This window comes from Taudactylus pleione, unplaced genomic scaffold (genome assembly GCF_031769625.1).
Source record: "Taudactylus pleione unplaced genomic scaffold, aTauple2 ptg001956l, whole genome shotgun sequence".
Taxonomy (NCBI): Eukaryota; Metazoa; Chordata; class Amphibia; order Anura; family Myobatrachidae; genus Taudactylus; species Taudactylus pleione.
Genome location: NW_028286352.1, coordinates 1,332,880 through 1,350,628, shown reverse-complemented (window position 1 = coordinate 1,350,628; position 17,749 = coordinate 1,332,880). Strand labels below are relative to the sequence as shown.

General features: G+C 48.8%; 1 protein-coding gene across 1 annotated transcript; it reads right to left on the bottom strand.

Moving 5' to 3' along the window:
* Positions 1 to 16,639: 16,639 nt before the first annotated feature.
* On the bottom strand, positions 16,640 to 17,356 carry LOC148436097 (uncharacterized). The gene has a single exon (XM_088465277.1). The coding sequence runs from the start codon at positions 17,354 to 17,356 to the stop codon at positions 16,640 to 16,642; it is 717 nt and encodes a 238-aa protein (XP_088321403.1).
* Positions 17,357 to 17,749: the final 393 nt, after the last annotated feature.

Genomic DNA, 17,749 nt, shown 5'->3' with positions numbered 1-17,749 from the left:
CAGCAAGGCAGCCCAGGTGATAAGCCATTCTCTTTCTACAATTGCTGAAACTGATTAGCAGGAAAACATTTTGTTGTTATACCGCACAAGTAACATATGTCCTTTACTAATCCATGTAGCCGTCAGTAAAATAATCCAATAGAATATTTGGTTTGAATCTATACTTTATACTTCATCATAGAAAGGAAAACTTAACTTTTTTCTTGCCAAGCTATGGAAAGTTTGTTTCCAACTCTAAGCATTAGTTAGCAACTAATGAAATGATATTAGACCGTTTATTGCCTATCATCAGTTTGTGCTATATATTTCAAATTACCAAAGAAGAAAGAAAGAGGAAACAATTATGTTGTTTCTTAACGACTATTGGAAGATTTAAATATTTTGGTGATGGTTAAAGATTCAAGCACCATTAGGTTTAATGAGTACAAAGGGGTGAGGTCAGAGCCGTTAAAATACAGCATTTAATCTAATAAACACGCGCACACAAAAACAAAAAACATTACAGATCCGTAAACCGCTGAAGTAACTATTTTTTATATTGCACTCGTGTTTGAAGTATCTTTTAAGTAGGAATGGAAGATATGGGCAGCCTGGCATTACAGAGCTACTGTATGTGTTGTCAGAAGTAAGATCAGCTTTATTTTATGAGATCTGATAAAAGATTATAGCGGTTTTACGAGCATTTGTGATGCATATTGCACAGTCCATAATAATATTTGCAAATCTTGGTATTTAGCTTGTCAGTTGATATATGAGAGCTCTTATTCATTTATTAATAAATCACTTAACATACATAAAAAAATATATTTGTATGGCATGTGTGAGAAATTTAATTAAACATAACAATGGAAAATTACTAAGTGATATAAAGTCGCTCTTATTTAATCTCTCTGCTTGAATTAGCATTGAGGAGTATTTTTTTGATGACTTTTAAAAACAAGATCCTGTCTTCTTGAATGTTTATTGCTTTGGCTTATGTATTAGGGATGTGTGCCCACCCCCTGTGTTTTGGTTTTGGATCTGTATCTCCTTCAAGGTTTTGGATCTGGATTTGGTTTTGCAAAACCACCCTCAAGTGTTTTGGTTTTGGATCTAGATTTAAAAAAAAAAAATAGATAAAAAGTTTTAGAAACGGCTAAAATCATGTAATTTACGCAATCCAAAATCTGAAATTCAGATTTAAAATCTGAATTCCAAACCACAAATAGTTCAGAACTGCGACCCAGATTTACCCGGATCTCCTCAGGAGTTCAGAACCGCGACTCAGACTTACCCAGATTCACGAAATTCACGTGGATTCGAATTTCTGGAAAACCGAACCGCACATCTCATGTACTACTTCGAAGAGGAATAAATAACTAATACAATAGCTATATAGCATATTACAATAGCTAATCAGTCCCTGCACTATCCATCTGGGCTAGAATGATTTACCTTCAACACAAAAACTGTCACCATTATTAGCCATGACCGGTTGGCATAGTTTGGAATGGTGCTGGATGCGCAGTGGGTATGCGAATGGAGGTTAGTCCACAAAGCAGACGGTTTAACCAGATCATTGGGTTATGATGATGCACCAAGCCTTAAAGAGAGATAAAGCAGAGAGTGATCAATCAATCAGCTCTTAACTGTCACTTTACAGGTACAGCCTGTAAATTGACAGGAGCTGATTGGTTGATACTTTATCACTCTCCACTTTATCACTCTCCAAGGCTTGGTGCATTTCACCCATGCTATAGGGGCTCTGTAGCTCCTCCATAATGGGGATTGTATCCTGGAGTCACTGAGGGTCATGTCCACCAGGCATGGGTGCCGTGCAGCAACACATGTCGGAGGTCAGACCTACAGAGAGCCATGCTGGGTCCTAGTGCCAGCATTTTCTTATTCAATACAGATCACAACTGCAACAGCGCACGCAGATCAGCCAATGGTGTGTTTTACAAATGTGTATGCACCACGGTGCGCATGCGTGAGTTGGCATTGCGATCACATCAGTGGCGGAACTTGTGAGTGGTGCGCCCAGGTGCAAAAATTTGCTTTGGGCCCCCCTCCTCTACCCTCCTCCAAGTTCAAAGTGCAGTGGGTGACAGAGAGAGGCAAGAAAGTGACAAGGAGTGGGTGACAGGAAGAGATAACAGGCAGTGGGTGACAGGGAGTGGGAAGAGGCAGTGGGTGACAGGGAGAGGGTGAGAGGTGACAGGGAGAAACAGTGGGTGATAGAGAGGGGGAGAGGGTGACAGGGATAGTTGACAGGCAGTGGGTGAAAGGCAGAGGGGAGAGGCAGTTGGTGACAGGGAGAGAGTGATAGGTAGAGGTGACAGGGGAAAGCAGTGGGTGATAGGGAGAGGTGACAGGCAGTGGGTGCCAGAGAAAGGGAGAGGGTGACAGGCAGTGGGTGACAGAGAGAGGGAGAGGGTGACAGGCAGTGGGTGACAGGGAGAGGGGAGAGGCAATGGGTGATAGAGAGGTAAGTATAATTGATCTAATTCCCCCCCTAACCCTAACCCTCCTTTAGGGTGCCTAACCCTAACCTCCCCCCCAGTGCCTAACCCTAATGCCCCTTCTAAGTGCCTAAACCTAACCCTCCCCTTCCCCGCCACCTAAACCTAAGTGCCCCAGGGGGGTGCCTAACCCTAATCTCCCCCTGGGGGTGCCTAACCCTAACCCCCCTTCCCCTAGCCTAACCCTAACCTCCCGGGGGGGTGCCTAACCCTTAGTACCCCCTGGGAGCCCTAAACCTAACCCGCACCCCCCACGGCTGTCCGCCGCGGCGCCCGGCATCCCTTCGATCGGGATGCCGGGCACCGGTCTCCCGTCGTAGGTAAAATGACAGGCGGCAGGATGTCGACGCCTGTCATTTAACCCTTGCCGGGATTAAGCAGTCTGGAAGCCGGCGGTTGGCATTGCGTCCGCCAGATTCCAACTGCTTCCCGCAGAGGGTGCCCAACACATTATACCACACTGTAGTACCCCCCACAGTATGTCACACTGTAGTGCCCTACACTTTATGCTACACTGTAGTACCCCCCACATTATGCCACCTGTAGTGCCCAGGCCCCTCAAGAGCCACACGGGGGCCCTGGTAAAAAAGGGGGCATGACCTAACTGTGGGAGGCATGGCCATGCCCCCTTAGGTAAAAAAAAAAGTTTTACAGTGCCACGAAGAGGCGCTGCATGCTGGCAAGGGGGGCACAGTGAGCCCCCTCTGCCCGGCGCATAACCAGTGGGGGCACTATCAGCTTGATCACTCCCCCCACAGGCATAGGAGACTGCTGTGGCTGCCTCTTAGCAGCCGCGAGCTGTCTCCCAGTGCAGCCCAGCACACAGCAGTGCCTCCAGCAAGCCTGGTCCTGGGTAATTTGTACCTGCTCGGCACCCCTGCTGGTGCCCACATAATGCTACACTGTAGTGCCCACACATTATGCCACCTGTAGTCCCCACACATTATGCCACCTGTAGTCCCCAAACATTATGCCACCTCTAGTGCCCACACATTATACTACACTGTAGTCCCCACATATTATGCCAACTTTAGTGCGCACACATTATACCACCTGTAGTGACCACACATTATGCCACACTGTAGTCCTCACACATTATGCTATGTCAGAAAGGCGTCAGCCCGGGAATTTCCCGGGTCTGAGGTGTAGTGTGAACAGGGTCTCTGATCAATTACCCAGGTTGCACCTATGTTAAAAACCCTGTTCACAGCTGTATATTTGCCGGGGTGTATGTCTGAAAGGGGCATAACAGGGACCAATTTAAACTAATCACAAAGCAAAATCTGGAAGTAACGAACGTCTTGCTGATAATCAAGTTAGGCCTTGGCAGCACCAAAGTGCCAAGTCTAACAGACACCATGGTATTCACCAAGGGCCCCCTGTAAGTAGGTTTGGGCAACACAGTGTGAAGCAGTGGCGTAACTAAGGGGGGTCGAGCAGGGCACGTGCCCTGGGCGCCATTGGACCAGCGGATCGTGTGTGCGCCGCTGGCCGCGGTCCAGGACACCGTGATCATTAAGTAACAAACACACAGCCACGCACAAGCGGCTGTGTGTTTGTTTTAATTAGCAGCCAATGAGAGTCAGATAGACTCTCATTGACTGCTTCACCCACTGCCATACCTGGGCTCGAGCTCATTCATGAGCTAATATGTGACATGATGTCATTGATGTTACAACATGGGGTCAGGGGGCTGTCGGAACCAAGGAAAAGCAAAGGCATCTCTCGCCCACTTCTGGTGATAGCCCTGCTCCCAGGGGCAGAAACCCTGTTGCTATCATCCTCTGGGCTTGTTCATCATGTACGCAAACCTGGTGGTTTTCATACATCTCCGATGGCAGGGGGACTGCGCATGTGCAGGACTGTGAGATTGCTCGCAGTGCCAGTAAAGCCGCAGGATTATTGATATGCTGCAGTGGGGGGCCGTTATACAAAACAGGGGCACATTGCACCCATTTTGTAGGTGGACCACGGCCAGGGTCTGTATCTTCTGCCGCAGATTTCCTGGCCCAGACTGAGCCGTTCCCTTGACCATTCGGAGGAAGCTTAATCATACTCAGATGGGCAAAGACTGCAGCCATCGCGACCAATGGTGATAAGGGTGGTCTGATGTTCCATTTTCGGATCTGCAATACTGGCAGGAGTCGTCTTTTGTCATCAGGCGCCTCCCGCAGCATTAGTATATGTCCAAAGACACAGTTATGCTAACAGCGCCAACTCTGAATGAGGCCCTCTGTGCTGTGTATACTCTAGTAGAGTTTATTTCCATTGCACAGAATTACTTCCCCACAACATCAGCTTTACTGTGTCTCAGAAGTATTTATTTCCTATATAGTCCGTATGTAGTTCTGCACATTATTAGTACCTCTTTAATATAAAGCACATTTTTATGTTTAATGGCAGCTTAGAAAAGAGCACATTAGCAGCACTGTGCAGTAATAATAATGCATTTTTAAAAATGATAATCCTATTTTACTGTGCCACATCCCCGGATATTTAGCTCCAACATTATCCTGGGTATATAATAGCAGAATCTTTGTGCGAGTCACATAAGTATGCAAGGGAGCTAGAAGATGCTAATGTAAGTTGATTATTAAAACCTATGCTCTTTATCATTCTGCCTGTAAGAATTATTGCCCTAATATCGTCCAATGGGGGAGGGAACATACAATCAATTAAAACTGGAGAGAAGGGAAATGATAACTGGCATCCCCTGTAGGAAAAGCAGACGAGAAGCCGCACGATCCAGAACACGAGTCTGGAATGTTTAATCAATGTACAGAGATTCTCCAAGAGGTTACATCCATTTATCAAGGTACCACCAAGATTAGCTTCCAGACAGTGTTAGTGTTATGGAAGGAAGGGGGACATTTATCATACTGTACTCACACACAGCCACATCCTGCTGCACACTTAGAATGCAGACTATGCTGTGCTACTGCATTTATGACAAAGCAACAGGTGGCTCTGCTGGCAGATACTGTTTCTTGGGAACACCAATGATTTCTTTTAATTGCCAGAATTATTATACACATCAGTCCAATGCAAAAGCACATATAGGGGTATATACAATTGGGCGCGAGATTTAGCAAGGGAAAAACCTTGCGCCCCTCGCGTCCAATTTAGAAATACCGCGGGTATGCGCTCTCCCGATACACGCGGTATTCAATTTAAAAAAATTGTGGTCGCTGGGTTTTCATCTCTGCGTAAATAAAAAAATAAAAAATTCTTCACTTACCTGGCCGGGGATCTCCGGTAGTATCTGCGGCTCCCAGTGGCCTCCCTCTCTCTTCTTACTGGAGAGAGGGCTGCTGGGAGTCCTGGGGGCTCCTGGGAAGCTCTAGGGGCCGGTGGGAGGGGCAAGTGGTGCTGGGAGATGTAGTTCTCCCAGCGCCCATTCTGGGGGCCACACGGACACTGGGGGGGGCACACTGGCAGTGGGGGTCACACACACACACACACACTCACTCATACACCACACACACTGACATACTCACCTTGCTGCAGAAGAGCCGGCTCCCGACGCTGGATGCAGAAGACAACACCGCAGAAGGTAAGTAATTAAGAACTAATTAAGGTACTTGGAAACTTCCAATTGTTTAATTAGTCCTATGGGGGGGGGGGGGGTGCCGCCAGAGTGCCAGAACAAGTCCCACTGAAATTAACAATTTTAGGAAAAATCACGCCTACTCAGGAGGTGCGTGAAAAAACACCTCCTGGTGCGAAAAAAAAAACATGCACCTAATTGAATAGCTAAAAATCCGCACCTGCAGGAAAAATTCTCGCACCCAATTGAATATGCCCCATAGAAGTTATATCACCTTGATCTTTAGTTTACATTTATTTACAGCCTTTAGGTACTTGCCAAACTTATCAGGGCTGCTGCTGAGGGAGTGTTGCAGCAGTTTTGTTGCTGACAATACTCAGGTCGGTTCTGTGCATGCCCATAGAACAGGCTGTCAGGATGCGGCCTGGGATTGGCCGCTACTCACCTCTGCGCTGGTGTCCTTGGGCTTAGGTGTCCAGACGCTGGGAGTGGAGGTGAGTGGTGACTGAGTATTCTCCCTGGGGTCCGCTAGGGTTTCCATGCGTGCGTCCTGGTTTCTGGGGTGCTGGGCATGGGCGCAGCCATGTTGGCTCATATCACCTGACTAGTCTCTCCCAATGATAGTCAGGTGGTCACTCAGCTGATCCTCTGATCCAATGATCAGCCACCCAGGGGTATTTTAGTCTTACTCCAGGAACAAGTAACTGCTGTTCAACTTCTTTGTTCCAGTGCCTGTGATATTATGTTGCTCTGTGCTGTTCCTGCAGAGAGTTGCATTAACCTGCTCACAGTTCTCTCCAGTTTCCAGCATTAGCTTTCATGCTAATCTCAGTCTGTGAGATTAGTTCTCTCTCAGTTTTCTACCTTTCATGTTTTCTATGTCTGTGTGTCTTATATATGTACTGCTAGTTCTATTGCAGCTTTCTGTGCTACTGAGGTGTCAGATTACCTGCTAGTACTAATTAGCTCCCAGCTGCCTCTTTGAGCATTCCCAGCCAGTCTACAGCTCTGTGTTTGTCTGTGTAAATCTGCACCAGCATTCCTAGCTTTCCCAGTATATGCCTGTCTTCTCTCTTTGTCTCACTGTGCTAATCAGCTCCAGTATCTGTTACTCTCCCAGTATTTGCCTTTGTCCACTCTGCTCTGTGTCTTGTCTGTGCAAATCAGCACCAATATATTTTACTATTTCAAGTCCATGCCTGTGTTCTAGCATCCAGATTCTTTCCCTGTTTTCTAAGTATTCAGATCCAGCTCCAGAGTTCAAGCATTTGGTTCACCACCAGTATTATAGCATTCATTATAGTTTCCGGTCTTCTGCCATTCCCAGGTACCTGTCCAGAGTGCCGCGACCTGCTCACTTGGTGCAGCGGAAAACCAAATCCCAATTGGAGGGGTCACTGGAGAAAACCACCAAGTGAGTTAGACTCCGCGTCTCTGGGCAGGTCTAGCCAAACCTGGGTTTGGCCGCAACTAGGAGACCTAGTCCAGTCACTCCCATAGTCACCCGAACCACCTGGCTCACCGTCACATGGAGTTCTACCTAATTACCGGAGGAATTCATCATTCCTCCTCTCCATCAGTATCTATACCGATAAGCTGCCATTTTTGAGATGAAAGCTTTTCGGAAAATATATACTTTGCCCAGCTTTCATCCTCTGCCGTCCTTCTGTCTCCCGCATCTGTACATGCCACAGTCCCCCCCTCCCCCCGTTGCCCGCTCCATTCACTGTACAAAATGTGTCATTGGCGGGGGTGGCTATGACAACCATCCGCATCCTATGTCACCCGCACCCGCCCGTCCATCCTATATCACCGCACCTCCACTTTCCTAGCTGGGTCTGCCTGGCTGTCATTGCCTGCAGCTTCTGGTGCAGACCCCTGACCCCCCCGCCCGGTGTGCCTGGCTGTTACAAGGTTAACACCGGCTTCGTGGAGGGACACAGCCGGGAAGGAGATGCTTAGCAGAGGGGTTACCTTTCTATGTTCTTCCCGACACTGCATGTTGCTGCAGACAGGAAGCGTCTCCTCTCTGTTGACAGGTGACAGTTGTAAATGCTTCTTCAATTAACTGTTTATAGTAAATAAACAGTTAATTGGAGAAGCACTTACAAGTGTCATCGATCAACAGAGGGAAGACGCTTCCCTTCAGTGATATCTCCTGCGTTAAGTGTGTTAATGAATACCAAAAATACGGTAATTAAGGAAAAAGTCCTTAAAACCGTTAATTTGGTGTTGATGAATAAGCCACTAGGAGACAATAGACAAGGGGGTCTATTCATGGAGCAGAGAAAAGTCCTGTTTTGCAGTAAACAGGGCTTTTCTCTGCTTGTTGGTATTCACAGAGCGGGTTGAGAAGTTAATTATTTCTCCAACAGAACCCCTGCTCCGTGGATGAATCGCATCACCATACTTTAGTAAAGGTCCAGATTTGCCATCTCATGATAGTGTAATCTGAACACCGTGACGAAGCGGGCAGGGAAGTTGCTTACTTCCCTGCCTTCTGCCCGCAGTGCCTGCCACCTGGCACTGGCTCTGTCCCCTTGATATCCCAGCAGCCACTGCAGCCTCCCCTGACCTTAGCCACCGGCGCATGCGCAGGAAGAACCTGTCTTTGCCTTTCGGCTACTTACCCTATTTCTATTAGTGGATGGGGGGGCAGGCAGCAGCCAGGAGGCTTGCCTGCCTTTCCAGGGGGTCGGGAGAGGCACCCGATATTCGGGAGGCTCCCGACCAAATCGGGAGGGTAGGCAAGCCTGAGTTAGGGGGTATGTTTGTGTTTGTTTTGACAGTGAGTCGGCAGCAGTGATAGGGTGAGAGGTTTAAGGGGGCGTGTTAGGATGAGGGTGTGGTGATAGGATGAGAGGTTAGGGGACGTGTTATGTGAGAGGGTGTGGTGATAGGATGAGAGGTTAGGGGCGTGTTATGTGAGAGGGTGTGGTGATAGGATGAGAGGTTAGGGGGCGTGTTATGTGAGAGGGTGTGGTGATAGGATGAGAGGTTAGGGGGCGTGCTATTTGAGAGGGTTTAAGGAATCTACATTTGTAAATCTGCCTCTTTGAATCTGCAACAAGGGAGGTTCAGTTGTTTGTCAGAGCTGTAATTTGGGTTTAATCACCTTCTTTGCCTCTATTTCCTTACTATCCTCTTCTTGATTCTATCTATGTACTGCAATCTTTCCCTCTTACTTTAACTCTGTTCCTTCTTTCGCTACTCTTTCCTCACTACATAATGCAGCTTCCCCAACGTGCGCACTCAGGGTCCCTTGTAGCCAATTTCTTGCGGCCATGTATGCCCACTGGGCGTTCCGGTGGGTCAGACGTGGCCTCTCTTCATGACGCCTCACTGTATGTGCCACCCACGGTGGCAGCTAGCGTGCGGTCACATGACGCCCATGTGCGCCAACGGCTGCTACTAATGGCAGTCCCTCTCCCATGGGTGGCCGCCCAGCATGGTTTGGTGGAAAACCGGGGTCAGGGGCGGCGAAAACGCTCCCACGGGAGAGTGGGCTAGGAACCTGTAATGGCACCAGGTCACTCTCAAGCGGCAAGGCCAGGGCAGGGAGTGGCCGGGGGGCAGGGTTGGGATAAGGCCAGGGGCAGAGCCAGAGGCCATTTCAGGATGGTGCCAGGGGAGTGGCTTGTGACCATCTTGGAACGCGTCCAGGGGTTGGCAGTCTTCATGATGAAAGGCAGGCTAATCCTCCCCGCTATTTGGTACCCTGCACAGCCATAAGCAGTGTTGCAGGCATGGGATCCCCCATGTCTGCTGCTGCCAGTTCCTCCAGACCTGGAGGAGTGGAGGCAGGGCAAGATAGTAATGTAAATTCAGGCTATATGTCATCTGGGGGTTCTCCCCTGTTGGATGCTGGGGACATTGCAGGGCTGCTGGTGTCTGTTGTGGGTGCTCTGACACCGCTCTTGATGCAGCAGCCAGGCAGCACTGCTGACCCGGGGGTTTCATCGACTGCGTCATTGGCGTCCACCATCCAGGCGCAGTTGGGGCCCCTGGTTCAGCAACTAGGCAAGATTTGTGGACTCTCCCTTTCTTCTGTGCAACCGGCTCCCTCTGTCTCTTATGCTACTGTTTCACTTTCTCAGCCCTCTCAGGCTGCAGACACAGAGCCTGATTCAGACCCGGGCTCCATCGTGTGCATGCGCGAGACCCGGATAGCGACAGGCAATCCATCGCTCCGGGTCTTGCACCAAAGGGGGCATGCTGTCGATATTGAGTGACAGATACCGCCTCACTTGCTTAGAAAGGGAGAGCTGGAAGTTTAAGATCACACATGTCCTTGAAATTGGGATAGTTGGCCATCGTAAATTGTGATATCCTTTTGCCTAAGACAAGTGGAGCTGGTTCTTTGCCGTTCTTTCTTCTGCCACCATAATTATCATTGTAAAAAAATAAAGCTGACCACTTATTTTTGAACGGCATAACTTGGTCTTGTGTGATTATTTTAGTTAAGTATAGTTTATGTTTATGGGACACATCTATCATCTGATGATAGAAAGTTTAAAAGTAAACAGGGTGGAGCAGCAATCATAGGAAGAGCAGAGGGGGCGGAAGGGAGTGTGGACAGAAATGAGGTTAGAGATGTAGGAGTGGGTTGGGTGATTAAGGGGTCTATTTACTAAGCTGTGTTAGGCGATAAAGTGAACGATGATAAGGTACAGCCAATCAGCTCCTAACTGCCATTTTCCAAACACAGTCTGTGACATGGCAATTAGGAGCTGATTGGCTAGTACCTTATCACCGTTCACTGTATCTCCAGTCCTAACACAGCTTAGTAAATAGACGACAAAGTGCTTTGTTAGTGAGGTTCAGGAGTTTTCATTGGTTTTGGAGGGGGATTGGGAGTTAATGTAGCAGCTTGCAGAGGGGGAGGCCGATGCAGATTGGTTAGAAGGGAAAATGAGATGGACAGCAGCATTCATTATATATTGAAGTGGGAAAAGGTAAAGGGGAAGCAGTCATGTGACCATTACTTCCGTGTGAGAGCTCCGATCCTCCGGTGTCCCAGTAAGCATTTCTCTGCTATTCCTATGCCTAATCCCTACCTCTACCCCTCCCTCTAGTGCCTAAACCTAACCCCCCTTTGCAGCCTAAACCTAACCTCCCCACGCAGCCTATCCCTAATGTCGACATTCTGAGAATGTTGACCAGTTGCCTGTCGACATAACTGTCAACATTTGTGGTGTCGACATTATTATTATTGAGCTTTCTGACTACATCCCATTCTGAGAGTGTTTTGTGGGCATATACTTAGATTTGCAGGCTATGCGGAGCTGTCCATATGCAGTGATCCGCCTGATTCCATAACGATCTCTTACACCAGCTAAGGGACTAGTGCAAGTGTGTGTGCTGATAATGATTACTTCCACTAGCGTATGGATACAGAGGCAGACTAGATGGGCCAAGTGGTTCTTATCTGCCGTCAAATTCTATGTTTCTGTATTTATATATTTCTATGATAGAGGCGGTGCCAAGGGCGTATTTATAATGGTTGCAGGGTGTGCGGGCCACACGGGCCCCTGGGTCCAGGGAGGGCCCGAACCGCACACCCTGCACCCATAAAACTTACCTCTCCGGACTCCCATGTTGGCTCTGGTGTCTGCGCCTGTAAAAACGGCTGGAAAATGGGTGCAGCGGCCATTTTCCCATCGTTTGCGCATGTGCAGTACAGGGAAAATAGCCGCCATGGCCATTTTCCCGGTGACCTGTGCATGCGCTATAGATTCTGGGCACACTCTAGTGCCCAGAGTCTATAAGTGCGGCGCTCGCGGCGCACTGCTCAGTGCGCAGCCGTCCACTGGACAGAGAGGAGGGGGGCCATGTCAGAGACTGCACACGGGCCCCCTCCTCTCTAGAAACGCCCCTGGGTGGTATAGCTGCATAAATGGTGCCAACTCTACATTCTGACGAATATTCATGTAACGCAGTGCGAGTGCAATTGCGACCGACTCGTGTGTTGCTTCATATCGGCCCCAGTATCTCCCCACTATGTGCAAACTTTCAGAACTGGTTTCTGATTACTGTATCATTCATCACCAGCACACAATATACCGGGATCCAACCTCAGCAAAAGAAAATGGTTATTTTGCTGTTATAGGCACTGAAGGTCCAGATAAAATAATCTAAATTTCCCTAACAGAATTCATAAACGCTCTAGGTCAGATCACCTCGCACGCTCATGCAACACGATCACACAACGCTTTAACTAAAATAAAGACAATGTCGTTGGGTGAAATGGGTCAGCTTTTTATTCAAACTACGGTAAACTATTTAAGTGAACCTATTTATTAAATTCTTAAATATAATAATGTGAGAGAGAAAAATGGTTATGGGGGGCTTGGATGGCCTATTATACAAAACATATCAAACATAATGTAAGAAAAATAACAAATTAGCGGGCCTGAACAGCTCGCCCAATGAAACCTCGGGACCATCTGCCCCTTCGTTCCCTTCAACTCGGAGGGTGTTGGCCTTCTGCCTGACCCTGCGGGGATTGCAACTTGGGGGGCCCCCGTGCCAGTGAGGGGAACGGTACCACCTGGACCGGTGGTACTGAGGATGCCCTAAAGTCCGCCCCAGGCACACGGGCAACCCCCCAGGGATGAACTAAAACTATCAATAACTCGACAAAACTAAAAGGCCATACAAGACCGGCCGCCATACCCAAGCCGACATCAACTAGAAACCTTACCAACTGAGGGAGGGTGGGTGGGCAATCTCCAGAAGAAAAGAGGGAGAATGGAGTCTAACTTACCCATAAATGTCCAGCTCAAACTCCACCCCCTCCCATAACTTGTGCTAATTGGCTAAATCATAACTTGTGCTAATTGGCTAAATCACTAGCTCTAACCAAACCCTTCTCATTGAGGACTGATAAACCCATTCTGCATTGCAGAGCGTGCCCGGTGACAGACCAGAGGTTTATGTCACTCCTGTCATACAAGGATGACCTCCGTGGTCTTAAACGCTCTAGGTCAGATCACCTCACACGCTCATGCAACACGATCACACAACGCTTTAACTAAAATAAAGACAGACACATTGCGTTGGGTGAAATGGGTCAGCTTTTTACTCAAACTACGGTAAACTATTTAAGTGAAGCTATTTATTAAATTCTTAAATCTAATAATGTGAGAGAGAAAAATGGTGGTGGGGGGCTTGGATGGCCTATTATGCAAAACAACATATCAAACATAATGTAAGAAAAATAACAAATTAGCGGGCCTGAACAGCTCGCCCAATGAAACCTCGGGACCATCTGCCCCTTCGTTCCCTTCAACTCGCAGGGTGTTGGCCTTCTGCCTGACCCTGCGGGGATTGCAACTTGGGGGGACCCATGCCAATGAGGGGGACGGTACCACCTGGACCGGTGGTACTGAGGACGCCCTAAAGTCCGCCCCAGGCACACGGGCAACCCCCCAGAGATGAACTAAAACTATCAATAACTCAACAAAACTAAAAGGCCATACAAGACTGGCCCAACAGGACAAAGTCCACCACCGCCACCATAACTACCCTCCAGCTACTGAACTAAACATCAAGACTCCTCAGACACCTAAACAAGTTTCTGGAAAAAATTTCTAAACCTCCTCTAGATAAATGGACCCCGTCTGGTCGAAATAGCTCCCTTTGTGACACCGATATATTATCATGCCTGGCTACTGCCCCTCCGCTGGCAGCGAGGGCTCTACCAACCACTGAATTGACCCTCCTTCTCGACATCTCTATGGCCCTAGGGCTCTCAGCCCCTCTCCAGACGAGTCAGGCCACAATTTCAGACCATATGATCCTGCAAAAAGGCCAAGCCTCCACAAGCGCAATCAACTCTCTCCTGATAGTCATCCTCAGATCAAGTCACGACCTGTCAGTTAGGTCATTCCCCCCCAAATGGACGACTAGGAAACGGGGGTACCCGAACCTAGCTACTGATTGTCGGAGGACCTCCTGCAGTTGCACCCAACGCATACCTCGGTGCCCAATCCACCGGATATGCGGCATCTCTCGCTCAGACAAAAGCACCTCAGACCTTGCCAACCAAAAAATGTAGGAATGACCTACAACCCAAATGAAAGTGTCATCAAGCTGACCTCCTGGCAGGAAAAAAGTAGAATAGATAGATTAATATAAAATCTTTGTAGGTATGGTTAAAATCAAATTATGTTAACTTTTGAGAGCTAGTGGATATGTCAGAAATAACACTAGGCCTATTTAATGAAAATCCTATTACCTAGCATAATGGCAAATTGGGCAGAAAAAATGGGGGGATCCCAACTTGGCCTGAGGCAAAAACACAAAACTTCCACTGGGCGGCAGGAGCCTAGGTTAAAACCAGTGATAAAACAAAAATTCCTCAAGACCCCCACCTAGGGCGAGTAGCTAGTCCCCAAGTTGGGATGAGCAAAACTCGAAGCCGGGCGTAACATAAGGTAACAACGCCCAGCTTTGAACCAACGCAGCGCCTACAGGCCAGCCATGCCCCCATCATATCATAGGTCCTTCCGGGCCAATGAATGATTGGACGGGCCGTAATCCTGAGGCGTCGACCCAGCAAGCAGGTGCAACCCTTCATTACCCCTGACTGAACCAAAAATGTAATGAAATGGGGAAAGGCACTAGGAACAGCCCTCCCATGAAGCCGCCGGCAATCCAGAAGAGGACCACCAACCAGTGAACCCCCCCCTATTGTGGCCAACAAAATGTTGGGGTTTTGCCGCGTTGCATCCTGCCCGCTGCGTCTTGCTTACCAGACGTCTGGAGAAGTGGCCCGTCTTTTGACGTAGCTCATGCCGCCACTTCTACCGTCCCCTTCTGGCAAGGAAAAACGCACGTTGGCCGTGTCTCACAGCCCCCAAAAAACAGATGTACGAGTAAGGTCAAAATTAGATCTTACCTCGTGGCCTCTCCCTCAATAGGAAACGGCTCCACCTTTCCCATGACGAGAGGTAACCCCTGAAGGTCCCAGGGGCCAGGGACCGGGATGCTAGGGCCTCCATGCTGTACGAACCACCTGCCAGACATAATCGGGACATGCATCACCGACCATGTTTGCCCAAGGGGCGATTCTCCTAAACCTAGCCCACTGAAAACGCGAAAGCGCGTCAGCAACCTCATTATTAGTCCCTGGAACATGCTTGGCGCGAAAGTCAATATTAAATTGAAGGCAACGCGATATAATTTGCGCAATTAGTCTAATAGCGGGCAGACCCGTCGCTTTTTGTCTGTTCAGCGCGTCCACTACCCCCATATTGTCGCACCAAAATATAATCTGCCCCCCCATAGCTCCATCGCGACCATGATGGGGAAAAGCTCTAACAACAGCATGTTCCTGGTCAATTCTTCTGCTATCCAGCTGCAGGGCCAAGGAGCAGCGCACCAAGATTTTCCTAGCATCGCACCAAATCCCATAGCCCCAGCCGCGTCTGTGTACAGCTGCAATGTGACGTTTGATACCGGGGGGGCTTGCCAAATGCGAATGCCATTAAAATTAGTTAAAACGGAATCCCAAATAACTAAATCACGCCGAATTTCGCTGGTTAATCACAGGAAATGATGCGGGCTTCGAGCCTTTTGCGTCAGTCTTTCGAGCTTTCTACAGAAAATCCTTCCGACCGGAATGACCCTACACGCAAAGTTGAAAAGACCCAACTGGGTCTGCCTTAATGTCATCTTACCCACTGACAGGGCCAACAGTATTTCATCCCGCAATCGTTGGACCTTTTCAACCGGTAAATGACAAAAACCTGCAACCGTATCGATTTCGATGCCTAAAAAGGAAAGTCTTGAGGTGGGTCCCTCTGTTTTGTTTACCGCAATGGGAACCCCAAAATCGGAAAACAGCTTGAGCATGTTTTCGAGCAATTGCGCGCATCTAATTGAATCTCGTGGTCCCACTAATAAAAAGTCATCTAGGTAATGTGCAATGCCCGGTTCATGTGTCTCCCTAAACAGGCATCAGTGTAGGAAGGTACTAAATTTCTCTAAATAGGCGCATGAAATTGAGCACCCCATGGGCAGACATTTATGAAAATAAAATCCGTTGTTGATCTTGAACCCCATTAAATGATAAACCTTCGGGTGCAGGGGAAGCAGTCGAAATGCGGATTCGATGTCGACTTTACACATCAGCGCTCCTTCCCCGAAAGAACGAACCAAGTCAAGCGCGTCATCAAAAGATTGATAGACCACGTGACAAAGTTCCTTGGGGATAGCATCATTAACTGACAGACCCCTCGGGTACGAGAGGTGCTGAATAAAACGAAAGCTACCATGGGTTTTTTTGGGGACCACTCTGACCGGTGATAAAACCAGACCCGGAATTGGAACTTCCGAGAAAGGGCCAAGTATCCTACCCAAGTCTATTTCTTTATTTACCTTCCCTTGTAAAATCAATGGCATGTCACGAGCTGAACGAAGGTTCCGACCGGAACCTCCCTGCACCCTAGCTGCTAACGGAAGCCTAAACCCTACCATAAAACCTTTGCACAAGAACGTGGCTACGTCCTGAAGCGGGTACGCCTCAAGCCATGGTGCCATGGCCCCTGCTTTGACAGGCGTGGGGGCCCTGCTTAGAATGGTTGACTTACTTGGTGGAGGGGGCACTAGGGCCACGACTGGCACTGCCCCCTTTTCCCCCTGATGTGCCTCCGGAACCTTTTGAGCACTCCTTAATTGGGTGGGGGCCACCGCAACGGATGCATGTGTGTCGAAAATGACACCGACCACCCAATGCGCATTGCCCATTGTTGAAGGCAAAGCACTTGCCATGTCCTGACTTGGGACCCGCCCCCCGCACCGATCCTCCGCCCGGTGCAGCTGACTGTCCCCCAAAACTCCTCTGCAAGGGTGCCCCCTCTATTTGCGTGCGCTGTGGTTGTGTGACGTCCACAGAAATCTCGACGTCTTTTGTCCCGAAGTCTATAACTTCCCTACCGTGCTGCTTACGATGAAATTCTTCGTCATACACCCGCCATGCGCCACCTCTGGAGTTGGTGAACATATCATGAATTAAGTACATGTACCTAATCACGCGCATATGCTCGTCGGGACGTGTCTCCAAGTAGCAAGAGGCAAAGATATACATGTTTCTTAACCAAACATGATAGGACATGACACCGTCGCGGGCCGACCCACCATTCTTTTTTGCGGATACCCAAGCTCTTTTCCTGCGGCTGGTAAGCGCGAATACGTTGACATAACGTCCGCGCCTGATCTGGTCCCTGATCCTGGGCCGAACCCCACGCAGCACCGCTGTGTTAGAGCATAAGACTCCCTCCGAACAATACGAATTCACTGACATGCTGCTGCTGGACGAACGGTGCTTGCACCTATATCACCTGGACCTCTTCCTGCCAACTCATCGTGACACCTCAGAGGAATCCGAGGAGGTGGAGGAAAGACTACTTGTTCCCTGCTCTGACCTATGTCGCCTACGCTTCTTGCTTCGCTGCGCCGATGCTTCCTGGCTACTACTGGAGCTACCGATCCAATCGGGATCGATGGAAGACTCACCATCCGACTGACCAGCCGCACTTCTGCGACCGTGGCTAGGGGCCTTTCGCTTCTGTCTTGACTCTGCATCGTAGAATCCAATAAGCTCTCTCCTGCTGGAACACAAACAATGCTGTCTTGTACAGAAACTGATCGCCCCTGGCTTAGCGATTCGTCCATGCCCCTACTATCTAAACCTTGA

Excerpts from the sequence above, each read along its gene's own strand:
- LOC148436097 (XM_088465277.1), bottom strand. The coding sequence starts at position 17,356 with ATGTCAGTGAATTCGTATTGTTCGGAGGGAGTCTTATGCTCTAACACA.